This window comes from Capsicum annuum, chromosome 6, assembly GCF_002878395.1.
Source record: "Capsicum annuum cultivar UCD-10X-F1 chromosome 6, UCD10Xv1.1, whole genome shotgun sequence".
Taxonomy (NCBI): domain Eukaryota; kingdom Viridiplantae; phylum Streptophyta; class Magnoliopsida; order Solanales; family Solanaceae; genus Capsicum; species Capsicum annuum.
The window spans coordinates 212,763,935-212,791,908 of NC_061116.1; the positions used below are offsets into that span (position 1 = coordinate 212,763,935).

The following is a 27,974-nucleotide window of genomic DNA, read 5'->3' on the forward strand; positions in this document are numbered from 1 at the left end:
ATCTCATGAAATAATTGAAATTGTTAAAGATCATATAAAGAGACCATTCCATCCCTCTCTCATTTCTTACAAAATTCATCCATCGTAAACTTTCAATTTTATTTTTTCTTAAATTAGTTTGTTTTCATTGTCGTTGAAAGTTGAGTAATTTGAAGTGTTGAGCAAAAATCAATCAAAAAACAACAACGATCCCGTTATGACGAAGAAATTAAAGAAAAAACTTAAAGCAAAGAAAAAAAGAGATTCTGATGACAAAAAAGAAGTCATTGATGCTTCAAAACGCACTTCTCGTGATGCAAAACGAAGAGATGTTGAAGTTATATCAAGAAATTTTTTTATGAAGATATTATATGTGACGACCCAATCCAAGGCCCTGGCCGCGACGAGCACCCCAAACCATAAAGGCCCGGGCGCCCCTTTCTATCTGGCAATCCTGAACACCGTTCATAAACAATAAAGAAAAGATGTGGAAATTGAACAAACGGAATCATGGTCATGTTCTGAGTTCAACTTAACAATACTGAATGAAATCCATAAGTATCTAGACAACATCTACTTCAGTCTGCAAAATCTCTAATACATCAGAAATTAACAACTTGTCTAAAATTGGGACAAGACCCTCAGTCGGACTCAAAACTAAAATGAAATAACAATGTTCTAAAAACATGTCTTTCGAAATAAAGAAAGCTCACCAACTGCACACTTTTGTCTGATAAATCAACGGCTTAACGAAAACTTCTGTACTGAGTCTCAGACCCTGAAATATAGGGGGTCAATACAGATATACTGATACGCAGGACTATCCAAAAAAAAAATACTAATACATAAAGTAAGTGAGAGCATTTTAAGAAACAAAAACATATCACTATAAACCATTTGGAAATCCATGGGCATAGTAAATAGGTCTTTAGAAACAGTTCTGTAAATCAACTCAGCATCTTTGTCTTAGTTCTGAGTTAGGTGGTACACCCTACAAGTCTGATATTCCACGGGCTATATGAAATTCGCCATTGACTCGACGGGTAAACCCCCAATCCAAGTTTGCCGCAAGAGTTTGAGTTTCTGATTCTGATATGCCACAGGGAACTAGGCCAACATATAATCTCTCTTGGGGAAATAATAACCCATATCGTCAAAACACGATTTTGGGCTATGAGTTATCTGAACTCGTGCCTTCTTCGGGTAACCACCTAACATCTCATAAGCCCATTTTTAGACTTTTCTAAACATGCATCTTTCTTAAATCAATTTCTGAAAAATCTGAATAAAATCTGACTTATGTTCTGTTCTAAGTCTATTATGGCATTATCTGTTTTTGTATCGTCATACCAAGACTTGCAAGTCATATTTCTAAGCCATACATTATCGTGTTACAGTCTTCTCTTCCAAAACATTATTTTCAGACCGCCAAACTAGTCAAACAGTATAAGAGGATATGTATCGTGAAATTCATGAAAACAGAGTCAAGGATCCTCAATTCAATTCACAAACACATGGTGGTCAAGTATCTTGTAACAAATCATGCACTTCTCTTTAAATCATCACTTTCATTTATGCAATTAAGAAAGACACCCTCTCTTCAAGTCATCATCAAAACCAAGTCAACAAATAATAGTAAAAATATTTATATCATGCTTCTCAATACGCAATTGAATAATTCATAACGAGAGAGGGAGTATAAATCTTCATGCTCTAAAATCAAGTTTCAAACATTCAACCCACATATAAACATATATGAACGAAAATCGAATTGAATGGGGGAAGGCCTCAAGACCAAAACTTTATCATAAATAAGGTTTCATAATGCATAATTGTAATTGTAAATCCAAACCCCTTTGTAAATTCATGATTTCTAAACATTTATTCATCATTAAAATAATTTCACCATGCCCATGTAGTTTAGAAAAATCCCACGTACCTTAAATTTCTTATCTTGAAGGATGAAACCCTAACTTTGATACTTTCTTGAGACTCCTAAACTTGAAAGGCTGGAATTCTAGATCACTTGGAGGAGAAGAGTTGAATTTTTTTGTTCTTGAAAAAAGGGGAGGGTTTTTACGTGAGTTAATTTGAAGAAGATGGGCAAATAATGTCCCTTTTTGGGTTATAATTCGTGTTTGGACGGTTACGGATGGGGAAAAAGGACTAAACTACCTCTTGGCCTCTCTTTTCCGTGTAAATGACCATCATGGCACGACTCCCAGAAATAGGAATTAAACTCGCATCGCGAGCTTATCGCGAGAGCTCACTGCCTCACACGAAAAATGACATAACTTTTTACTCGGGTATCGAATTTCGGCAAAATTGGTATCGTTGGAAAGCTAATTTAATTATCTACAATTTGGTGGATTTTAATATGCCAAATTCTATATATACAAAAAGTTATACTCATTCAAAGATGACCCTTGTAGAATCAAATTTCAAACTTTGGGCAAATCATATGATCTTAGCTCAACTTGGCTCTAAATGATTTCTATGAACATTTTAACCTCATGAGCACTTCACACCCTAGGATAAATATCATGAAACATGTATTCAAAATAAATCATGGGATTAGAGTTTACGAACATAGGAACGATGGTTCGATTTCTAGCTCAAAAATACGGGGTGTTACAATATGTTTGTATATTAAGCAAATTACAAATATAATTTTCTTGTAGCTCAAACAACATTACCTATGCAGTTTTATTATATCTCTTGTTATTTGAGTTTGTTAATGAAGGATAAGTTTGTATTTCTCAAATGTTTAGTTTAGTTTTCTTGTATCTCTTGTTATTTTTTGTCAGTACAAGTGCATATTATATATCTGTTGTTATTTTTAGTCAGCTAGATATGCATTATTTTATATCTCTTGTTAATTTTAATCTGTTTAATATGCAGAATTATGTGTCTCTTGCTAATTTTAGTTCTATTACATATGTAAAATTATGTATCTCTTGTTATTTTAGTTTTATTACATGTGTTGTTTTTGTATATCTTATCATTTAACTCTTTTTACAGATGCAAACACTTGTATCTATTATTTATAGTTTTGTTATACCGTAATTTTCTTGCATTGTTTATTTTTAATATTTTTTATGCTTTTACCGCGTAATATTTTAGCCTATTAAGAGATATAAATTATGCTGGAATTGTAGTTTGTTTGTTACTTTATTTGCTGAGTTTCTAAGTGATGAACTACAAATATCATATTCTGGGATTGATGTCAAATTTCTTTGAATGAGATATGCTTTGCTCTAGTGCAAATATGGACATGTCAAGGCTGAGAATGGCTACGTTAGTGAGAATAACGACCCACCAAGACCTAAACCCAGCTTCATTAATCCAGATGAAACTAAAGTAATTTTCAATTAAGTAAATTTAGTTATGTTGTTTTAGGTACAATTATGTAAACACTTTTAAGTATTTGTTTAAATAAATTTTGTATCTCTTTTTATGCATCTCTTTTTATGTAATGCCTTTATTATATGTATCTCTTGTTAGAAATTTTTTACTGTAATATGTATAGGAGAGATACATGTTATAACTGTAAGAGATACATTTTGTATTTCTTGTTATAGGTATTTTTTATAACAAACTTGTTTTGACTTGTTTGCCGAGATGGTTTTTGGTTGTTATCTCAATATCCCACTATTCAATTACATTGGACAAATTATAAAATATTTACTTTTGCTTGAGATTAGGCAAAACAATCAAGATGAGATGCATTTCTTCATCATCTGAAGCATTATTTTTTAATAAACAATGAGGATGCTTTTTTAGGTTGAATTAAAGTTGAAGTGTTTTGTTTGAATAGAATGTTCATATAAGAATATTGCAGTTGAAGTATTCCAGTTGAGTATGTCAATGATTTTTTAGAAATTATTCCAAGTGTTTTACATCTTTGAACTTATCTATAAAATCGTATTCCAGTAGTATTTTGTTGTTTGAAGTGTTTTTACATATATATGATTATTTCTATAAGAGACAAGTTTGTTACACCTATACATATGTGAGGGATACATATTTAATTAGATCAGTAATATTTTATCATCTTATATCTCAATGTACGTTAAAACATAGAATAAAAAATATTAATTTAACAGATACATAGACATATGTCAGATATATGTATGTGCAATTCTGCACTGCATTCTAAAAGATACAAATTAATACAATCAATCATTTTATGAGATACATGTTATCACAAAGAGATACAACTAATAAAAATAAAGAAATACATACTAATACTATCAGAATGTTCTATGAGGTACATATTAATCAAAAAAATACAAAAATCTAAAATAACAGATACTTATACAACATTCTACGAGAAAATTAATTCACTATTCAAGTATGGGCTACGTTTTCAAGGAGATTTCACCACCTCATAGCTTTACACTCATATCATTACGAATAAGCAAAGGAGATGAGTTTCCATCGATAATATCGGGTTTCAATTCTTTTCCTTGTTTCGTCGATTTCAAGTTCTACAACAATCAACTTTTTCCAGCTTTGGTCAATTTCAAGCTCTGCTACTATGGCAAAAATTAATTTTTCGTACGTAACATGTTCGCCTACTACAATGTCATCACTCTTATATTGCTCGGACTTGACATCAGTAATCCAAACACTGAAATGACGTAATAACAACGAAATATTCATTGCGATTAGTTGATAAAGAAAAAATGGCAGAAATAAAAAAGGAGAAGAAGAATGAATGGCAGAAAGAGAAACTGAGAAGAAGAAGGAATATGCAAATTGAATAGAAAGAATAATATTTCAAAAATCTTTCATTATTAACAATATGCCCTTTTTTAGGGAATATATTGTTGTTATTTAAAAGATTTAGAGAGTTAATTGCTCATTAATTAAATCCTTAATTTATCGTTATCATGCTTGATTTCAGGAATTTATTTGGTTATTCAAATGTATCATCACACTTGTATCTCTTTGAATTATATGTATCTGAAAATTAAAAAATTGAAATTTCATGAAATATTAGAAAAAAATCGGAATAAGGTGAATGTGGATAAACTAGTCAGGATTTATGTAAATTTTTGGATATCTGTCGAGTGAATCATCTACTGGTCAATCATTACTATTAATTATATTTTTATTATTTCCTATATTCAAAATAAATCTGTTGTTACTGTATGTATGTTTTTTCCACCTTTAAACAACCAAATAATTCTTTAAGGGAAAAGGATTACAAAAACCCTTCTATTTTCATTTGTCGATTAAGTTTATCTCTAGTTACACTGTAGGTCAAATATATAAAATTTGACATAATGTGATATTTGTGTGAGGTGAAGGCCATATGACAAGTCACTTCACCGCCAATCTTATTTGGAAAAAACTATAAAATTAGACAAACATCTGTCCAATTACATAACCACACTTAATTTTAAAAGAATTACAAAACAAAACGTATCTTCAGATACATAAATACCTGAATACACGTTGTAACAGCACCTACGTAACTTCTTTTTTTTTTATAGAACATGTATCTAAAATTACACAAATACACAATCTCAATCGATGTATCTGAGATACACGACACATACTGTAATTTTTTGAAATTTGTGTTGCGTTGAGGAGGGAAAGAGGGAGTATCTATTTTTTTTATATACTTCCTTCTCCAATAATGTTTGTTCATTATTGACTTCACACAAATCTTACAAAACAATAAATATTATAGATAATTTTACTATATCATTCTTTGAAAATAATAAACTTATGGAGCATTTAATAGCAAAGGTAAAATGGACACGAAATGATTAAACTATCCCTTAATTTTCAAACTGAACAAGTACTTTTGAAAATCTATTTTTAGTATAATTGACAAGTAAAGATTGATGGAAGAACTAACAATACAAAAGCAAATCCAAAACTAGATAAGGTTGGGGGGGTAAGAAAGAGCCGTAGTTACAACCTACCTGTAAATTGGAAAGTCGAAATGCAAGGTCTTACAATTACAACAGGAAGTGCAACTCCTTGTGTTCACTCTTCACTTGCTAGATTCTCTTCCAAAACCACTAATGTTGCCTCCAGGTTTACTGCAAAAGCTGTCCAGAAGCAAAGCTTAGCTGCATTTCAACCAACATTTCATCTTTTCTCATCAAATGTTAATGCCCCCAAAAGGCAACTTAGAGCTCATGTATTCCTACCACATTTGGTTGCATCAATGGTAATTCATTCTTTTTTTTATCTTATTATCGCTCTCTCAACATAAATATGTAGTAAGAAGTTTGATTTCAACAATTATTGACTCCCCATTGAATATCTTCGCCAACCCATACACTTTAATTTATCATATTTATACAAATCTCCACCCTAATTACAAAAGTCTCAACTAATTATGTATTTTGTTGGATGTATTAATTATGTATCTCGACAGACCCAAAATCAGAAAAATGTATCGGAAGCTAATTATGTATCTCGACAGACCCGAAATCGAAAAAAAAATGTATTGGAAGTTAATTAGGTATCCTTACAAAGGAAAAAATGTATATTCATTGCATGTATCAGGAGCTAATTATGCATCTCAACAGATCCAAAATCGGATTTTCAGTAATTATGCAAAATATCGGAATTTTTTGTAATTGAGCTCCAAACTATTGAGATTTATGTTGTTTGCCCTATTTTTTTTCCCCCTATCCTTATAGAAATGTAGCGGTAAAGGGTGTGGCCTAGTGGTTAATGAAGTGAGTTGAACGTCTCAAGTTCAAATCTAGCAGACAAAAAAGACAAGGTGATTTCTTCCCATCTATTGTGTCCACTCCTTGGGGTGGACAGAGTTACTGGCATGTGTTCCGTGGAATTAGTAGGTGCATGAAAGCTGGCTCGGACAACACGAGTCACAAAAAAGAAATTCACAATGGGTATAGAGAATTTGTATTGCAGGCACCAAATAATTGGAATTTAGGCTTTGTTGATTGATTGATGTTTTTTTTTCTTTGTTTTATTTTGGGATATTGTGTACAGGAAGAAGTGGAGCAGAGTTATATCATGATTAAGCCTGATGGTGTTCAAAGAGGACTTGTATGCTTCAGTATATTCTTTCTTTATTTGAGTTTGGATTATTACAAAGAATTTAACTATATGTTTTTGGCCACATATTTTGAATTTCTGAAGATATGTTATACTTAATTCTTATAGGTTGGAGAAATTATATCCAGATTTGAGAGAAAAGGGTTTAACCTTACTGGATTAAAGCTTTTTCAGTGCCCCAAAGAATTGGCACAGGTTTGCCTTTTTGAGCTTTACTTTGGTGTCAACAATATTTTTTCAAGAACTGACATTTCTACGAAAACCCCGGCCTCCCCCCCCCCCCCAAAAAAAAAGAAAAAGGAAAAAAGCAACAATGGCATACCTAATGTAATCCCACAAGTAGAAGAAAATCTGTACTCTTAATGTCTAAGGGCTTCATCGGCTATTTCCTTTCAGATATCCCAAAGTTTTCCTGTATCGAACGAGGTTTGTTCAATTCACATGTTACATTTGGTAACTGCAATGAATGCTAGGAACCAACAAAATATTCTTCGTTCCAGTTAACTCACATAAAGATTTGAATTGTAAAGTTGGACAAAATGCAATTTCAAACTTTGTAGTATGTTGTTTGGACTACAAGACATGAAACTAGTAGGTAAAACAGATATAATGTACAAGTTAAGAAGTGGAAGGTTTGCTTACCAGGAGAAATCTTGAAGGGTGGGGTTGGGTGCCGAGGGAGCTTCTTACTATCCAATTTCTTCTATTTACACTACTGAGAATTCTGTATTTTCCTGAATGACACTATGATTATCTTTGCTTTATCAACCAAAAGAGAATTGAAATTTGCCAAGTCAACTCATCCCTATTAGTTGTGCCTTTGGGTAAAGTTGCTAAGATTTTCAATTGGTACAGGAGCATTACAAGGACCTACAGTCCAAGCCGTTCTTCCCCAAGCTGATTGACTACATTACATCTGGTCCTGTTGTCTGTATGGTAGAGTTCTGATTTTACTCTCATTTTTGTTATTCGCTAAGTCAAATCATCAATATCAGCAATCTGAAAATTGCATGGGTTTTAAACTGTATAATGCTTCCTACAATCTATGCTTTCCTAATCTTGTATATTGTATATATTTTTGGCAAGGCTTGGAAGGGTGTTGGTGTTGTTGCTTCAGCACGTAAGCTAATAGGAGCAACGAATCCTCTTAATGCTGAGCCAGGCACAATCCGAGGAGACCTTGCTGTTCAAACTGGAAGGTAGGGCCATAAATATTCATCATTTTAATTTATTGTTGTTCAGAAAGTATCCATCCATGGTACTAGAAGTCTGAACTTTGACAAATTTACAAATTTTTGATAAGATTTTGATGGCAATCTATGTGCAGAAATGTGGTACATGGAAGTGATAGCCCGGACAATGGCAAGCGTGAAATAGGTAAGGTTTTTCCTAGTTTAGCACAAGTAGTTGAATAGCATGTAGAATCAACTTGATGTGGCTTCCTCCACATGTTACTAAATTGGACATGAATGAGACTTATAGAAGAATCCTTACACATTAAATAGTGGCAACTTCAGTTTTAATATCCATGGGAGAAACCAAAGGAAAGAGCTAGGTTTTTTTTTCCCCTTTTCTTCTTTTTGATAAAGTAAGGTAATATTATCAGAGCTAGCAACAAATAGGTACTGGAAAATTACAGCAAAAAGTTGTTAAAATGACTCTACTGCAGTCTTCTTTTTGATAGTTAAGCAAAGGAAAGATTTGGTGTTTTTTCCTCTACAATCACAAAAGACTGACATGATGCCAAATGATGCGGATAGGTCAGCTGGTGACCTAATAATAAGGTTTAGAAATATTGCTTCTTTAGATTATGTCTTTCATTGAACAAGAAATGAGCTTATATTATTGTCTAAGCTTTAAAGGCGATAATGACACGTATACCTTCACTCTGGGGCATCTCACCTGAAGGTTGCAGGTCTTGCTTTGAGCGCCTTTCACCAGATGATTAAGCATTTTAATTCTATTCTCTCAAGCCCAATCACTAGTTTGTGATTGAGGAACCGTTGATTTATTGGTTTCATGCCTAGTCAGTCTGCGAGTGTCTATATGGAGGAAAACAACCTAGTTTTCAGTAATTATGTCCTCCGATTCACTGCTTCAATCTGTTTCTCTATCTCAATTGTCACTCTCCCCTCTTTTTGTTCCTGTTCTTTTTTTATTTTCATAATTATCATGGGTGCCAATAAATGAATCTATTAGTTAAGAAGTCTGAGGAAAAGACCCAATATGAAGTTGCGCGTTGACATTGAACTTGTTGCTTCTTTTTGGAAAGTACTCATTTTACAGTACATATCTTTACATACTTGGTAGTTTTTGTTGAGACCACCTACAACTAAGATGTATGTTCCAGTAACATGGCTGACTAGTTATTTTTTGCCCTCTAATATAAGATTTATATAGTGAGTAATGAGTGGTAACTCTTGGAAGTTCTTTCTCCCACAAATGAAACTGACGTATTTAGCAGAATATTTTTAGCTTGTTCTTATAGATAAAAATAAGTAATTCTCATTTAATTGGTCATTTATTTATGTTCATTTCCTTTCTGCAGCTCTTTGGTTTAAAGAAGGTGAATTATGTGCATGGGCAGCAGTTCAAGAACCTTGGTTGGTGGAATAATACCTTAGCATTACATGATTCTTCATTGAAGTTTTGGAGGTTTTGAGCTCAACTGTAATTGCATCATATTCGGCATGGTTGGCCTGTTTATAGAAAGAGGCTCACTACTGGATTTTTCAAAATTTTCCAACTTGATGTCAAACTGCAGAATCAAATTTGTAATTGTTATGTTGGTTTTTTAATTCATTGTAGTTCTCAATGTTGGAGATAAGACAGTGGCAGCAAAGTCCACATTCTTTTTCTGCTACATTTATCTTAGATTTTGGTAGTGCCCGTTGCAAAGTCCACATTCTCTTTCTGCTACATTTACCTTAGATTTTGTAGTTCCCATTCTCCATTTGTCCTTGTTATTTCCCTTTCTCAGTTGTTCTGGTTACCAAACAATAACCTCCTTTGTTACCTACTTTCAAGTGTTCACAATTTCGGTCATGCTGCTTGATTGAATATTTTTTTCGGTTCATTCCCTAGAATAAGCTCCAAGGATATACATACAACAGATGAATAATAATAATACGATGAATTGCTCAAAAAGATGCAGCAGCCTACATAAAATTGTTGGAGATGATCATACAGGCGATAACCCCCTCCACTGCGGTCCCAAAACCTCCTCTCTTGCTATGCTCTTTTCTGTTAAGAACATTCTGATGGACACCATCTTAATGAGGGCGCGCTCGTTAGAGAGAGCAGTTCAAATATTCATCTGCCACCTCCCACCTTGGAATGAGGAGAATACCTCACTTAAGAAATCTTGAAAACATATGGTCCAAGTAGGAGTAGGCAGCTGAGTTTGTAGCCTTGGTGAATTCCAACAACAAATCTCATCTCTCTACAATTGCTTTTCCATTCACAAAAGCTGCCTCCTAGTAAAATGATCTAGAAGTTATCCCATCTGGCACTTAAATTAAGGGGAAGGCTCCATAAAGAGTAAAATTGAATATTGAATGCAAGAATGAAGGAGGAAATTCGAAGAAAGAATTATTGTTTCCTATCTGCTGATTCTGTATCTTGCTTCTGACTGTCACTGCTGTGTGTGTTGCTTTGCATTTCAAGAAGTTTCTGTTGCTCCTCCTCATCAGCTACTCGTGCGTTTGCATCTTTCACAGCCTTGGGCTTGTTGCTTGTAGACTGCTGGTACATAACGCCACCAGACATGCAGATCAGTAGCCCCACTGTTCCAATAAGTTTGGAGTGTTTATCCCATATAACTAGATTTATCACCACCGTCAAAAGTTTATTAACTATGCCGAGAACAGTAAATCCTGTTGCAGAGATTGCTCTACGACAAGAAAATCCAAAGAAAGAGATGGCTAAACCAAACAAACATGACAGGGCTACTGGTAACACCACTTGAAAGCTGTGCCGATCTGACTCATCCTGATCAATTTCATGCTTAATCTTCTTCAATTCACCCATGATAAGCAGCTCTATAGGAAAAAGCAACAAAGCCTCAAGATTGTTGTACAGAACAAGACCCCATGTGTTTAAACTAATCGTCATAACTGTGTGCTTGATGTAAACAAAATCAATAGACATGCACACTAAATAGGCCACGGCCCAGCTGTAAGCTGTTAGTGTGAACTGGTAATCCGTACTGACATAGAGCACGCTACCAGCAAAGATTGTACCAAATGACAACCACGTTTTCATTGCTGGCCACGGCTGGTGCAAGTAGAGGGTCTCTCCTATTGCAACAAAGATTGAAGACAATAAAAGTATCAACATTGGCATGGAGGAGAAGCTCACTGTTCGTGAAAAGAGATGGGTAGAATATAATCGATGCAGGTAGGAAACGCCACATTGTTAGAAGACCAAGTTTATCATGTTGTATAAGCTTGAGCCATCCGCACATGAGAACTCCAGCTGTACTTGTGGAGTACTGCGATGCAGTTAGTGCTCCGGGGTAAAACGGGTAATGATAGAGAGCAACGATGCTGAAAGACAGTACCCGGCAGCTATACCGGCCATAAATCGATGCCTGCTCATGTAAGCCACTATACCAACTTGGTTGGTGACTGGGAGACGATGAAGAAGCATCCAAAGACGTTCTGGCATCTCCACTTTCAGGATCTTCCACAGCATTTGAAATTTAATCTAATAAACAAACAAGGAAAAGAATTCTATAAGTTTCAATCCACCATTAACAACTAAAATATTTAACCCTTCATGCAAGCTAAAGTTACATAATAAAAATACACATTAACTAACATATTGCTCTATGAACAAATTGAGAAACAGGAAAAACACATCATATAGTATTTGAAAAATAGCTTTGAATTCACCCAGCGGCGACAAATACACCAGATGATTTCTTCTCATCTGTCCTAACTTTGGTGGACACATTTATTGCTAGGGGTAGGTGACAGATATCCAGTGTAATTAGTCAAAGTGTGTGCAAGCTTATCCATATACCACAGTTTTACGAAAAAAAAAAACATGATAACTTTGAATTGGCAATACAACATAAGACTGCGTAAATCAGACACTTATAATCCCACCCTTTACCTGACGACACACAGAAAAATGTAATGGGTGCAGTAATATTCAACCAGGTAGAGTTAGATCCATTTTTTTGGAAGGAAGGACTAACCAATAATTACCGATAAATGGGAGAAGGGCAATCAAACATTGTTACTATGCCCTTTAATCTTTTCTAAATGTCAAAATTTGATTCCTCAAGTTATTTTAAATGATAAACAAACCCTCAATTTAATCAGCTAAGGAAGATTCGCTCCTGAGGTTCCCGTTTTCTAAGTTAAAAATTTGTGCATTGAGCTAAGGAATTTGTAGTAGTAATAAAATGTGATTTAGTAAAAGCCGGCAATAACACAGCAAGCTCCAATTTATGATTTGTATCCACATTTATTTGAATGTTGGAAAAAAAAAAAATTAACATCCAGTCTTATAATTTAATAATATCGGTGAGAGTTTTTTTTACGCAATAGTAAGTTTGTATAATCTCATTTATCCCTTCTCCTTCCAAAATCTCTTTCTAAAAACTTATAGTATCTTTTGCACTAGTAATTATTTATTATTCAAATGATGAAAAGTATGCCTTATTTTTTAGTTTTTCATTTGGACCTTGCATGTACTATACTATACTGATCTTTCACTAGTTGGTTCCTGTCCCTAAAAGCAAAATCTCCTATGAACAATGGCAAGATTCTCTATACAACATAATAATACAACCTAGGAATCAAGAAAGCTAGACAAATACAATACGCAGTCTTAACTTTTTCAAGTAATGGTTACACTTGCCGCTTCATTAATGCATTATGTCGGGTAAAACGCGGAATAACAATAAAAATATTTGTGGCAAAATAATAAGAAAATAAATGAAAATAATAATGTCAAAAATTTTATGTGGAAACCCTTTTAAATAAGGAAAAAATCACGGACCAAGAGAAGCAACTGATATTACTATAGTAAGAATTTTTTACACCGTAGTCATAAGTACAACGCTCAAAATGACTACTACACATTCAAAAGAAATAACCTTTTTTTGACTCCCACCTCACTAAAATATCACTCACTCTAATTTTTTCTTCACAAACTTTTTTATCACAGTCTGTGGAATACCTCACTGCTCTCTATATGTTGTTTTTCATTTTTGTTTGGTGTGTTTTTTAAGTGAGTCAAAGCTCTCAATTTATAGCAGTGAAGTGTTATTCTAATGTCATTGATGACATATAAAAATTGCAATGTCAAACATTGCAACTGAATGGCTAATTTGCTACTGCCAACCCTTTGAAAAACAATAGCCATGCCATGAATTTTCAAAGGCATTAATGGGATTGGACCCCACAAATCTCCCCCTCCAGTCCCATACATCTGAAGGAGGTATCCTCGTTCTTCTCAGAGAGAGCTCATGCCGACAAGCTCTTTGCACAATTCAAACTTGTCTTTTAACACTACCTTTGTCAGCATGTCTGCGGGATTTTCACTCGTGTGAATCTTCTTAACATAGAACTATTCGTTCTCCACTTGTTCACGAATCCAATGGTACGTCATATCAATCTGTTTTGTTCTTGCATGGTACATAGAGTTCTTGCTCAAGTCTATTGCACTTTGACTATCACAATAGACAATGTACTCCATTTGGTGCAAACTAAGTTCTTAAAGGAATCGCTTGAGCCATATCATTTCCTTGCCAGCTTCAATAGCCGCAATATACTCAGCTTCAGTTGTAGATAGTATGACGCACTTCTGTAACTTCGATTGTCATGATATAGCTCCCCTTGAAAATGTAAACAAAAATTCAGTACTAGATTTTCTGTTATCAAGGTCATCCGCCATATCAGCATCTATATAGCCCTTCAAGATTGGACCATATCTTCTAAAACTCAAACAATCACCTAAGGTTACTCTTAGGTACCTCAATATCCATTTGACTACTTCTCAGTACTCCTTTTCTGGATTTTCAAGAAATCTACTGACAACACCAATTGCGTGAGCAATATCGGGTCTGGTACATACCATTGCATACATTAAACTTCTAACAATTGAGGAATATAAAACTTTAGTGATGCTCTCTTTTTCCTCCTTCATTGTAGGACACATTGCCCTGCTCAATTTCATATGACCAGCAAGCAGTGTGTTAACAACCTTAGTATTCTTCATATTGAAGTGCTCGAGTACATGTTCAATGTACTTCTCTTGTGATAAGTAAAGTTTCCTTTCATCTCTAAGACGAGTAATCCTCATGCCCAAAATTTGCTTAGCATGACCCAAGTCTTTCATAGCAAAATATTTGCATAATTGTTTCTTCAACTCGTTAATTCTGGAAGCATTCTTGCCCATAATCAACATACCATCAACATATAGCAAGAGAATGATAAAATCATTATCAGAAAAACTTTGTGCAAATATACAGTGATCTGAAGAAGTCTTTTTGTAGCCTTGCTCCCCCATAACAGATTCAAACTTCTTATACCACTGTATAGGAGCTTGCTTCAAGCCATAAAGACTCTTCTTAAGTTTGCACACATAGTTTTCTTTACCCTTTACCTTGAAGCCCTCAGGTTATTCCATATAAATCTCCTCTTCGAGGTCACCGTGAAAAAAAATTGTCTTCATATCCCTTTGCTCAAGCTCTAAATCAAGACTAGTAGCCAAACCAAGAACTGTACGAATAGAGGTCATTTTAACGACAGGAAAAAATATTTCATCAAAGTCAATACCCTTCCGTTGACCAAATCCTTTGACAACCAATCTGGCTTTGTATCTGGGCTTCAAGCTGTGTTCCTTAAATTTTACTTTGAACACCCACTTATTCTTCAAAGCTCTTATGCCCTTAGGCAATTTCACCAACTCATAAGTGTGGTTCTCATGCAGAGATTTTATCTCATCTTGCATGGCTTCAATCCATTGATCCTTATGTTCATCTTCCATGGCCTCCTCATAACATTCAGGTTCTTCCCCGTCAGTGAGTAACACATACTCATTAGGATAATAATGAGAAGAAGGAATACGTTGTCTTGTATACCATCTTAGTGGAGCATTTGACTCATCCACAGCTTCTTGAATTGGAGCATCGTCAACAACAACATTGTTGTCATTATCAACATCAGCATGTTGATTTTGAACATGATTCTGGGCATCACCATGATTATATATCCAACCAACATCATGCACACTTATATAAGGAAATTAATCAAGACTAACCACACCATCAGAACTTGAAGATTCTGGCTTCTCCGTTTTGTCAATATCTTTAATGGTTTGATTCTCCATGAAGACAATATCACGACTTCTTACAAGCTTCTTCTCAACTGGATCATATAGCAAATAACCAAACTCATCAAAGTCATAACCAATGAAGATGCACTGTCTTGTCTTAACATCTAACTTTGACCTCCCAAATTGATGTAAAATGGGTTACAAGATATAGAGATTCAAAAGATAATCAAAAATTTAAGAAGTGATAAGGAAGAAAGAAAGAATAATCCCACAATTGAAGTAAATTAGAGATGAACAAATGTTGATTATTAATTCTCTAATTTGAACAAATAATTGCATGATTAATTCAAGAGAGAAAAGAATTAAACTAATACATGAATAATCTTATCAAAAGATATTCAAGAGAGATCCAATGTAGAGACAAATGGATAAACCCACAAACTCATCAAAGAGTGTTCAATCTATCCATGTAATTAGCACTTTCTAAACTTACATCACATCTTTGGGTACATGTACAAAAGCTTTCCAACCAAATACTCTCTAATGGTCATAGGAAGCATATTTCTCATACCAAACTTTATTTAGTACATCACTTTGCAAAGCAACAGCAGGAGATAAGTTAATAACATGTGCAACGGTCAATAAAGCCTCAACCCAAAAGGAGTTCGGCAACTTTGCTTCAGAAAGCAAACATAGGACTCTTTCAATCAAGGTCATGTTCATTTCCGCCAAATCATTAAGTTGAGGCATCTTAGGAGGAGTCTTCTGGTGTCTGATACCTTGTAACTTGCAGTATTCGTCAAACGGTCCACAATATTCACCACCGTTATCAGTACGAATACACTTAAGCTTCTTCTATGTTTCTCTTTCAACCGAAGCTTGAAACTGCTTAAAGACACCCAATACTTAATCTTTAGTATTCAAGACATATACCCAAAGTTTTCTGGAGCAATCATCAATGAAAGTGACAAAGTAAAGTGCACCACCCAAAGTCTTTATCTTCATTGGACCCCATAGATTTGAGTGCACCAGCTTAAGCAACTCTGTCTTTCTTGAAAGAGGATGAGATTTAAAAGAAACTCTATCTTATTTTCCAGTTAAACAGTGCACATTTTTCTAATTTTGCACTTTCCAAATCTAACAGTAATTTCTTCTTGGCCAGAACATTAAGTCCTTTCTCACTAATGTGGCAAAGCCTCTTATACCATAATGTTGACGAGTTAGCGCTTTCAATTGTATTCACATGTTAGCACAAGTAGAAGTCGTAGTTCAGTATAGACCATGACGTTTGTCTTCACGAGCCATAACCAAAGAATCCTTAATGAATTTCCATTTTCCACCACCATTGGTACTACTACTAACATATCCCTCATCATCCAGCACGTCAACAGAAATCAAGTGTAAACGAACGTCGGGTGCATGTTTAACATTGTTTAAAACTAGTTTAGATCCAATACTAATTTCCAAATAAATTGTAATAATACTGACCACCTTTGAGATAGTCTCATTGACCATACTCAAGGTTCCAAAGTCACCTGGAGTATAAAATGAGAAAAAAATCCTTCCTCGATGTCACATAAGATGCGGCACCAGAATCCACAACCCAACTTGACTTATCACAAGCAACATTTATTAGATTTGCATCAAGGACAGTAACAATATCTTCGATGGTGATGGTGGCTATGTAATTTTTATTGTCTTCTTCTTTCTTTTCCTCTTTGTCTATTTTCTCCTTCTTCAACTTTCGGCAAAATTTTTTTGTATACCCTTTTAACCCACAATGATAGCACTCAATATCTTTAAATTTATCTCTGTATTTGCTTTTATAATGTTCTCTATTTTGAGAATCATGATTCTTGCTTCTCCCCCTAACGCCAGTCACCAAGACATTTGTCACGATCCGAACTGAGGCCCTAGCCCCGACGGGCATCCCGAACCATGAAGGCCCGATAACCCTTCTAACTGAAAATTATATGCATAATTCATAACTATAAAATGCGGAAACAAAACAAAAATATGGTCATCTGATTATATCAACAAAACAACACGGCATTAGTTTAACAAGACTCAAATCCATCTAACACCTATTTTTAAAATCTCTACTAACTGAAAAAAACAACATCTGCTTGAAGACCGAAACAAGGTCCCCGGTCGGACCATAAACTAAAACCAAATGAGATCAACACAAGTGAACGAGACACCTTCCGGAGTAAGGGAGGCTCGCCAACTCTGAATGTCCCACAATAATATATTGCTTAGCAGGACTGCTAGACTGGGCCTCAGAACCTGAAATATAGGGGGTCAATACAGATGTACTGGTACGCAAAGCAATCCAAATAGTATACTTTTATGCAACATAAGTGAGATCAATTTATAAAATAGTTTACATACGATATAGGAAAAACATATGGGCATACTTTAAAGACTTTGAAATATTTCTTTAAAATATTTCTTTGAAATCATAAACCACTCATTATGTTACTTCAAAGCTAGATGGTACACCCTACAATCTGTAATTCCACGGGCTATATGAAATCCGCCCTTGACTCGGCAGTCAAGCCTCCAATCCAAGTTTGCCGCAAGGATTGGAGTATCAGTAAGGGGAGATATGCAAGAACACACAGCATGGTGCCCTGATCCCCAATCAAATCAACATGTCATGGTAGTGCACAAGACCACAAAGCATGGCTCCTAACCATAGTCCCTAATTGGGACAACATAAATCAAGGTACATAAGACTACACAGCATGGTATCATAACCCCATATCGACAAATCATGATTTCTAGCGTTAATTTTTTAAACTCATACGTTCTTCAGGTAACCATCTAACTCTCTTTAAGCCCATTTTTAACCTTTTCTAAACATGCATCTTTCTGAATTCAAAATCTGAGCAAAATATGTATTTTTAGTCTCTTCTGAATCTACTATGGCATTCATCTGTTTAGTATCGTCATACCAAGACTTACAAGTCATACATTCTCAGCCATACATTATCGTGTTACAATTTTTTCATCCAAAACATAATGTTTGGACCACCAATTCATTCAAACAGTACAAAAGAATTTGTATATCGAAGTACATGAAAACATATGCAAAGATTCCCTCTTTCAGTTCTTAAACATGTGGTGGTCATTTACTTCGTAGCAAACCATGTAATTCTTTCAATAATCATCGTTAATATTTACAAACAAGATAACGCCCTCTCTTCAGTTTATAATCAATATCAAGCCTTAAACAATAGTCAAACACATTTATGCTATGCTTCTAAATATGAAATTCATTAATTCATAACACGTGAAAATTAAGTGATGTCATAACAAGAGAGGGGTTATAGATATTCATGCTTTCAATTCAACTTTCAATCTCAAACTGCATATATACATATATACGAGTAAAAAATAATTTTAGGGAAGACCTCAAGACCAAAACATTATCATCAAAAGGGTTCACAATGCATATTTTTAATGTAATTTCAAAATCCTTTGTAAACATATAATTTCGCAACTTTAAACCTTACTCAAAACGAATTCAGCATTCTCATGTAGTTTAGGAAAAGCCCACGTACCTTATATTGATTATTTTGAAGATTGGAAACCTAATCTTGACTCTCTTCTTGAAAATCTTGAAGTTAAATGGTTTGAATTCTTGTTTTGGAGAAGAAGAGTTGAATTTTGTTCTTGGGAGGTGGCTAGGGTCTTTCCTTGAGAGAAAATTGAATAAAGAAGCAACTAATGCTCCTTGGGGCTAAAATTTTGTGTTATGGATGGATTTTGGGTGAGGAAATATGACCAAAGTGTCTCCTAGACCCTTGAGGAATTGAAACAGCGTGTGAAATAGCTTCAGGTCGCGTCAGATATCGCGTCGCTATCGCATCGGCTTACTGCCTCTCACGAAAAGTGTCATAACTTTTTACTCGGGTATCGGATTAAGGCGAAATTGATATCGTTGGAAAGTTGTCTCAATTATCTACAATTTGGTGGATCTTGAGATAAAAAATTCCAAATATATCAAAAGTTATACATATTCAAAGTTGATCCTTGTAGAAGCGAATACCAAACTTTAGACGATCCAAAGGCTCTTAGCTCAACTTTGCTCTAAGTAATTTCCATAAACATTTTTCACCTCATAATCACTTAACATGCTAGGATAAGATCATGACACGTGAATTTAAATATGAGTTATGGGATTAGAGTTTACACACATAAGAACGATAGTCCGATTTCTAACTCGAAAATGCGGGGTGTTACAACATCAGGTAAAGAGGAACCTTGAGATTTTCATGTCATCTCTTCATTATGAACACTGCTCTTGGCAAAATCCATAGAGATCACTCCATCTGGAGCAGAATTTGATAATAAAGTTCTAAATATTTCCTAAGAGTCTGGTAGAGAACCAAGTAGAAGCAAACCTTGAATTTTTTCATCAAACTTAATGCCCATAGCAAATAACTGGTCCATGATCCCCTGAAAGTTATTTAGGTGATCTGTCATCGGAGAACCATCGTGGTTTTTTAACCCCAACATTGGTTTTATCAAGAACATCTTTTTATTTTCAGTCTTTCGAGCATACAAACTTTCAAGATGCTCCCATGGAGACCAAGCATGTGTTTCCCCAGAAATATGGTTCAACACATTATCGTCAACCCATTGTCTAATAAAATCGCAAACCTGTCTGTGCAACAAATTCCACTCTTCATCGATTTTATTTTCAGATTTTATAGTGTCAAAGACCGGTTGATAAAAATTTTTGACATTGAGCAGATCTTCCATTTTTTCCTTCCAAATGGCATAATTAACGCAATTTAAAGTAACCATTCTACTTGTATTGGTTTCCGGTGTTTACCAAAAAACACAGATATTGCAAACCATTGCTTTGATACCAGTTTGTTGTGAATAACAACAAAAGTATTTGTGGCAAAATAATAGGAAAATAAATGAAAATAATGACACCAAAAATTTTACGTGGAAACCCTTTTAAATAAGGAAAAAAAACACAGATCAAGAGGAGCAACTGATATTACTATAGTAAAAAAAAAAAATTACACTGTAATCACAAGAACAACACTCAAAATAACTATTACACACTCAAAAGAAATAACCCTCTTTTGACTCTCAACTCACTAAAATATCACTCACTCTAATTTTTTTTTCACAGACTATTTTTTATAACAATCTGTAGAATACCCACTGCTCTCTATATGTTGTTTTTCTCTCTGTTTGGTGTGTTTTTAAAGTGAGCCGAAGCTCTCAATTTATAGCAGTGAAAAATGTTATTCTGTTGTCATTGGTGACATATAAAAATTGCAATGTCAAACATTGCAACTGAATGGGCTACTGCCAACCCTTTGAAAAACAATAGCCATGCCATGAATTTTCAAAGCCATTAATGGGACTCATTATGCTTTATTTGAAAATTACAAGAGGAAAAAAGTGACAAGAATCTCTAATACATATAAGTCGTAGACATATAGATTACTCAGGTTGACATAGTCATAAATTGGAATAGCATTTCTGGGGTGATTTTCTCTTGCAGTCCCTATGTACTAGTATATAAATGAGCTCATAAATTTCAAGACTCAACAACAAATTTATAGAAAAAACTTTCTAGTTTATAGCAATAAAATTAGCTAATAATTAAGCCACAATGGCTATGATAAGTCCTATAAGTGTTGAAGTTGTGTCTAGGGAGACAATTAAACCATTGTTTCCAACACCTACTCACCTTAAAAACTACATTCTCTCTTCTGACCAAAACTCTCCTCCCATTTACATCCCTATGCTACTTTTCTACCTTAATAATACAAGTATTAACACATATAAAAAGTTATACATGTTGAAGAAATCATTAGCTGAGTGCCTAAGTGAGTACTATCCCTTGGCTGGTACATTCAGAGATGACTATTCTGTTGTTGAGTGCAATGATGAAGGGGCTGAGTTCATTGAAGCTAGAGTTAATTTTGCTATTTCCCAAATCGTTGGAACTTCAGATGTGAAGTTGTTGAATCAGTTGTTGCCTTTTGAACCCATTGGCAATTGGGGTAAGCTCGAGGGAAAAAAAGATGAAAAGGAAGTGCTTGTTGCTGCTCAAGCCAATTTATTCAGGTCTGGTTTCTTTTTCCTCTTTAAATAAACACTTAAACATGGTGTCATGTCGTCCGTTTTCAGCCAAGCCCACACGTTTTTGCTTAAAAAGTATCACACTATTAAGAGTATCTTAGACTTTATAGTTAAGGTACTTTTTTTTTTAGCTACCAATATGAGACTTTGTTACACACACCCAACAATCTACGAGCTAGCAATGACGGATTTTCTTGAACAAAGTTAAAAACACAGAGGGGTTTGATCAAAATCCCCATAGATCAAGTTTAGGAGTGTATTTTTGAATTTTGAGACGTAATTTAATAAAGTGTAGTCAACTTTTCAATGACATTGTCACATACGGTACTATAACAGGTTGAAGATCATTGGTTCAAATTTTCTTATTTGTTTTTTTCTTCCGGAATTCTATACTCTTTTAGAGTCCCAACTAATCTAAATTCGCATTGCATAAGGCTCATTAAAGAGAGAAGCATTCCCTGCCAAGATTTTTCATTCTACAGACTCAAATACAAGACATCTATTAATGATGGAATCCTTAGTGGTAGTTCAAACTCACTACCATCAGAAAAAATATATATATTCTTTCATTGGACACGTGATGTAGAGTGTTGAGACATAATATAGTTAATGTTATGATTCGGACAAAATAAGCAAACCACAGGTAAAAGAAAACAAGAACAACACATAGATTTACGTGGAAACTCTTGCGGGAAAAACCACAGGCAGAGGCAGAGGAGGTTTCACTATAATGGAGAGAGAGTACAATGTGGAGAAGGTTGAATTTTCTGAATGGTGAAAATAACCCACTAAATCGCACTTACATATTGCGTGTGTACAAAAAAAACATAAAGGTCCATACTGCCCGATCCCTACGCTACCACCATAAACCCCATTAAAAATCACAAACATGGGTCGCACCGCGAAACTTTCAGGATCAGACCAACAAAATTCGGGTCACAACTCTAACAGTTAAATAATTAAAAATCTGTTCTCTATAACAAACTTAAGATCTAGTTCAGAGTATATTAGTCCAACATGATTTCCTTTTTTAATCCTTTACTGATCTCTCTGTCCTTGAATCTTTCCTTCAGGTGTGGTGGTTTGGCTATAGGTGTGTGTATTTCTCACAAAATTGCTGATGGCACTTCAGTAGTTGCTTTCTTGAATTCATGGGCTTCCAAATCTTTGAATACCACTTGTGAAAATGCTAACATTGTCCCTCCTCCAATTCTTGATTCAGCAAAAGATTTCCCTCCTAGAGAAGCGCCTCGTTATCCTCATGACACTGGGATAACTAACAAAACAATCGTCACAAAAAGATTTATTTTCGATTCATCATCTATACTAATCCTGAAAAAACAAGCATCAAACGCGATCATTGGTTCATCAGACGAAAATGTCAAGCTTCCAACTCAAGTTGAAGCCATTTCAGCTCTCATATGGAGGCGCATCCTCGCGCTTTATAGATCAAAGCCAAAACACGCGAAAATTTGTGTATCGGTTCATGCAGTGACATAAGGCCAAGGATGGAACCAACAGTGCCTAATCACACTTTTGGAAATTACTGGACAGTTGCAATAGCCCCTGCAGTGGTACAAACGGAACAAAATGCAAGGAGACATGAGCAGTGACATAACAATACTCGCGCAAAAACTGAACAAATCAATTAAGATTATCAATGCGGAGTACGTGAAAAACATGAATATTGTTGCACCCGTGTCAGATTCTCCAAAAATGCATAGCATTTCGAAGAACGGAGACACACGTGACAGTAACTATAAAGAGTCTGAGCAACATAAATCAAGATTGGATGACCATTTAGTAGAAACAACGGCGAAAGCTTTTACAAAGGGTGATATAGAAGTGTGCAATTTCACAAGTTGGTGTAGGTTTCCTGTTTATGAAGTGGATTTTGCATGGGGGAAGCCTGAATGGGTTTGTAGTTCAATTAGATCATTCAAGAATTTGGTGATATTGATGGGAACAAAGGATGGAAATGGCATTGAAGCATCAGTTAATTTGTTGGAAGAGGACATGCCTATGTTTGAAAATGATCCTGAGATTCTTTCTTTTGCAAAGTATTTCCCATGATTCAAGAATCAAAGTTCCAAGAACTCTTGAATTTTGAAGTTTGACTATCTATCATTTTTAATTTGGAGTCAAATTTCCCGTATGAGCATTCGATACATGTATCAGTATGTGGAAAACTGAAAGGATAGCCAATACTGAGGATCCCCTAAACTCTAGCATTTCAGAATAAGGTTACTTTAAAAAATATTGTATTTCGTGTTTGCCAAGTTCCAAAAGTGCTTATAAAGAAAAACTAAGTGCTATTATTTTAGCTTCTCAAAAGCAGACTGGATTACTACTCAGTGACTCACGAAGGTGATTTTTGGCCAGATAAAGATTGGCAACCAATGTTTAATCACAAGATTTATAAGTAATAATCGTCGGTACATATAATTTAAATTCTTCCTAAGTTTAAATTTATATTTGTTTCACGTTATTACATTGAAGTTTTGATTAAGATAGGGGAATAAAGACACAAGCCCAAAATAAAACTTGTCATGACACAAAAGTTAATTACTCGTTTCTACAAGTTGGACACAAAAGTTTCACCCAAAAACAGTGGCTTTTGGGTCAAACTAATAAGTTTCGATTCCAATAAACCAAATCAGCTGCAATAGAATCCTGAATTCGAGCTTATAATATTAAAATCATGAATTCTCCTTTGTCTTGAAAGTGCTAGCAACAACTTATCCAGAAAAGGGTACTATTCTATATATTATATGACTAAAAGGAACATACATTGACACGTATGTCATATAAAATGAAACATAACTGCTTAGGATATAGTTAATATGTGGTTAACAACGTGATAATCTATAGTATATTAATTATTCTATAGGTGATGGGAGGTGGCACATGCAATACAAGCAAGCAAGAGAATAGCAGAAGAAGCACCATCTTCTTCGACATTGGAACTGCTCCTCTTGAACTTTTTTGCTTTTCCTTTGTTGCATTGCATCACCTGCTTTTGCATTTGATAATTTTTTACCTCTTGTTGCCTTATTTTCATTGCTTCTTCCACTCTAGATACCATCTCTTTTTTTGTTTTCAAAGAAACTAGTTGTTGACTTGTGGTGGGGTGGGGTGGGATGTGGGGTTGATTCTTTTTGAATTTGAAAGACTTAGGATTGGGAAACAAATACTGATGTGCCTTCTTGTTATATAGACCTCATGAGTAGCCACTAAGTGCCAAATGTGTAATAATGGGGTGTGGATGGAAATTTAAAATAAAGGGAAGTAATAAACTATTTTCTATATATAAATAGTTGTTAGATTTTGTGCCATCCTTTAGCCCATTTGAACATGTTTGTTGTATAACTTCAAATAAACTAAAAATTACATAAATATACAACTTATGTTTTCAATATTATCAAAAAAAAACAACTCCCTAAACATATTATAAAAATCATAACATATATACAAAATGTTATGTATATGTCGGCTGTGTTATGTATATTAATAGAAAGAGAGAGTAAAGTAACTAAAAAAAGTGAAAAGAGTGTAATTACTTATAAAAAGGTTGGTATTTATGTTATTTATACTTAAATAAATACGTAGTAGTATATAATATTTGTATGTTCACCGACCCTCTGCTATTGTCAGTAGAAAACTAGCTACTACTTGGGTCATTTGGTAAAATCTTGTAAAATTAATTGGTAGACATAGAGACCTACTTGACTGACGATCCCGGTCAATTTGAATTCACATCGTGTAAGGCACCATAAATAAGAAAATTGTTTATATCAGTGTTTTTCATATTCTCAAAGCTCAAACCTCAAATATTTAAGTTGGCGAAAAGATCATATCGTCCAACCAGAGCTGTGGTTGTGGTATAGACCTATTCTCAACATTTATGTGAAGTGGAAAATTAAATTTTTGCATCCATATTCATAGCTTTCACAGGTGAAAAAGTAAACAATAGAAGAAAAACTTATTTAATAGCTACAATTTAAACTTTCTCCCACCAAGAACCAACTTTACAAAAGCACAAAAAAGGAAGTCCGAAAAGGTAAAAAGGCTTCATTACTGCTTCTCATTCAATTATATTTATGTAGCATGAAAGATTGATTTCAAAAATAAATAATATAGTTATAATGAAATATTATGTGTAATAAAAATGATTATTATAGGGAGAACTAATTATATAACTTAAAAAACAGATTTTCATTGAAAATTCCAAATTTTAATTTCTTACTTTACTGCTCAGGTTAACTAACTAATTATAAATGAGATTCATCCAATTGGGAGGAGATCTCAATATGATCCAAGTACAATGCACATGTATTTACAAAAAGCAAAATGCACATCGATTGCTTCAATTTTTGGATAGGACTCTTTTGGCTTTTAGCAGATATATACATATAACATACATACATTGTATACAACTAACTATATGTCCTTATATATGGAAACAATCAGTTTACTTCTGTTTAAAAATTCAATTTTTCAAGAAGTCCCAACTCCAAATAATTGAAGGACTTAACTTTATATATATGTGATTTAATAGTGTTATTTTATTTTATTTTGCAGCGTAAACTTACGAGACAACACGGAAAAGAATATAATCTATCTTTTGTGCATACTTTCTTTTTAGTTCATTAAAGAAAGTCATCATTTCACTTAACTTTAAAAAAAAAAAAAATACTCTTAATAAAATGATGTGTAGTCACACATAATCTAATGTTTTGTTTTAGACCACATGACTCGATGTAGATGGTGATACCGCCAAATTTGATGACGTACGTGAATTTTGTTAGTCAATTACAAGACCATTAACGATGAAGATTTCAGATTACTCAATGATTATGAGATGACTTAATTTCTTTGTGAATATGTCCACTTGTTTCCTATTCAAGTTCTTGTTCAAATTTCCAAAAAAAAACTTCTAATTCTTATTGTCACGTGATGTCTCTAACCTGGCCATATATTCTAATTCTAACACTTCAATTAAATTTCGTTTATCCTTTTCTTCTTTATTTTTCATATATATATATATTTATTTTGATTTTAATTTTTTTGGTTCTGCAAGTAGTTAAATACCATGTGCAAAGGCATGTGGGCATGTTTCACTACTGTAGCTCTTCATCCTAGTCCTTATCCTCTGCTGAGCCTCTTCTCCGTGACACTATGCCCGAGTTTTCTTCTATGAAAATGAAATGCATGTGACATCTACACACATAATAACAAAACAATGAAAGTTCAAATTTGTGTTACAAAATTTTATGTCACACACATAATAACAAAATAACGAAAGTTTAAATTTGTGTTACAAAATTTTGAGTTAATAAGATTCTATGTATATTGGTCATAAATAGTGTAGACAAATTAAATGTATGAAACATGGAGGACCAGATTGTTTTGTTGCATGTGAAATAGAAACAACTGAGTGCATGAGCCCATTTTTCTTGGGACATGGCTCAGGAAAATGGGTTGTTGGCCATTTTCTCAACAACTATTATTTCTCAGATGGAGATCTCTATTATGTTCCTCAAGTTTGGATCACTCAATGGTTTTCCATCAAATTCTGTACTTAGAAATAAGTAGTAACATATACACAAATGATAGCTTTCATGTGAAGAGGTTGACGCAAAACTAAATTGTAACTTAGGGTCACATGAATTTAGTAGCTTGCCCAACTTATGTATTTGTTAATTGCAAATTTTGAATTTCTCTCTGTCTATGTATTATAAAGGCTAGATACATCGACAGGCCCCTCAACTTGACACGATCTTTCACTTTAACACCTCACCTCAACTAGAATTCAAGTGTCATTTTAGCACTTTTTGCTGAGTCATCAGTGGATGTGTGCTACACTCATTTTGAGCGCGCTTGAGGAGTATTTTCATAATTTTTTCATCTTTAAAATTTTTCAAAATTATTGAAAATCTCCATTGGCAAATCAGCAACAATTTTCATCTTGAGCAGAACTCTTAGCCCTATTTTTTGAACATTTTTACCTTTCTTAGGCTCCTTAGGCATCACATTCTTATTTTGATCAATATTAGTATGAGGATTAGAAGATTCACCTGAAACTTCCCCCAATTTTGAACTAAAATCATCATCATCATTAGCTTTCATATGTTTAAAAATTTTCAAATCTTCATCATCAGTGTCAAGAACGATAACAACCCCAGCTGAAACCTAGAATTCAAGTTCGTTGATTTCTTGGGATAATTTGATGGGGCTTTTGTAAAATTCATCTTCTCCATATCATTTCCAATTGAAATCAGTTTCCCAACCTACTTCATATTCACGGGAACACCTTCTCTGGCCAAATCAGTTGGTACAAAAGACTTAGAACTAAAACTGATTGAGATGAGATTGATTTTTTATGGGACTTTTAATTTTTCTGTATTTCCAATACCTTTTTCCACCAAATCGTGTTGGGAATTTGGAGAGGAAGGTTAGAGAAACAATTTGGTGGTAATGGTGCACAACAGAGAAAGAGATGATTGTGGTGCGCGGGGGGGGGGGGGGGGGGG

At 34.2% G+C, this 27,974-nt stretch overlaps 2 protein-coding genes and 1 pseudogene across 3 annotated transcripts; 2 read left to right on the plus strand and 1 right to left on the minus strand.

The window, feature by feature from the left end:
* The first annotated feature begins 5,841 nt into the window (after positions 1-5,841).
* On the plus strand, positions 5,842-9,935 carry LOC107875867 (nucleoside diphosphate kinase 2, chloroplastic). Of its 2 annotated transcripts, none has more exons than XM_016722737.2 (7): positions 5,842-6,169; positions 6,967-7,023; positions 7,141-7,227; positions 7,888-7,968; positions 8,119-8,231; positions 8,360-8,409; positions 9,581-9,935. In XM_016722737.2, the coding sequence occupies exons 1-7, from the start codon at positions 5,939-5,941 to the stop codon at positions 9,646-9,648; spliced, it is 687 nt and encodes a 228-aa protein (XP_016578223.2). In that variant the 5' UTR covers positions 5,842-5,938; the 3' UTR covers positions 9,649-9,935. The 2 variants fall into 2 exon arrangements, with proteins under 2 accessions (XP_016578223.2, XP_016578222.2); XM_016722736.2 differs by lacking the exon at positions 9,581-9,935 and adding an exon at positions 8,717-8,871 and having other exon boundaries at positions 5,852-6,169.
* Positions 9,936-9,937: 2 nt separating this feature from the next.
* On the minus strand, positions 9,938-11,734 carry LOC107875868 (annotated as a pseudogene).
* Positions 11,735-20,830: 9,096 nt separating this feature from the next.
* On the plus strand, positions 20,831-24,369 carry LOC107873928 (stemmadenine O-acetyltransferase). Its single transcript, XM_047413946.1, has 2 exons — positions 20,831-21,426; positions 22,515-24,369. Exons 1-2 carry the CDS (start codon positions 20,969-20,971, stop codon positions 22,939-22,941), a joined length of 885 nt encoding a protein of 294 aa, XP_047269902.1. The 5' UTR covers positions 20,831-20,968; the 3' UTR covers positions 22,942-24,369.
* Positions 24,370-27,974: the final 3,605 nt, after the last annotated feature.

Excerpts from the sequence above, each read along its gene's own strand:
- LOC107875867 (XM_016722736.2), top strand. The coding sequence starts at position 5,939 with ATGCAAGGTCTTACAATTACAACAGGAAGTGCAACTCCTTGTGTTCAC. Across the intron at positions 6,170-6,966 it reads CACATTTGGTTGCATCAATG|GAAGAAGTGGAGCAGAGTTA; the intron begins GTAATTCATTCT and ends TATTGTGTACAG. Across the intron at positions 7,024-7,140 it reads ATGGTGTTCAAAGAGGACTT|GTTGGAGAAATTATATCCAG; the intron begins GTATGCTTCAGT and ends TAATTCTTATAG.
- LOC107873928 (XM_047413946.1), top strand. The coding sequence starts at position 20,969 with ATGGCTATGATAAGTCCTATAAGTGTTGAAGTTGTGTCTAGGGAGACA. Across the intron at positions 21,427-22,514 it reads GCTCAAGCCAATTTATTCAG|GTGTGGTGGTTTGGCTATAG; the intron begins GTCTGGTTTCTT and ends TCTTTCCTTCAG.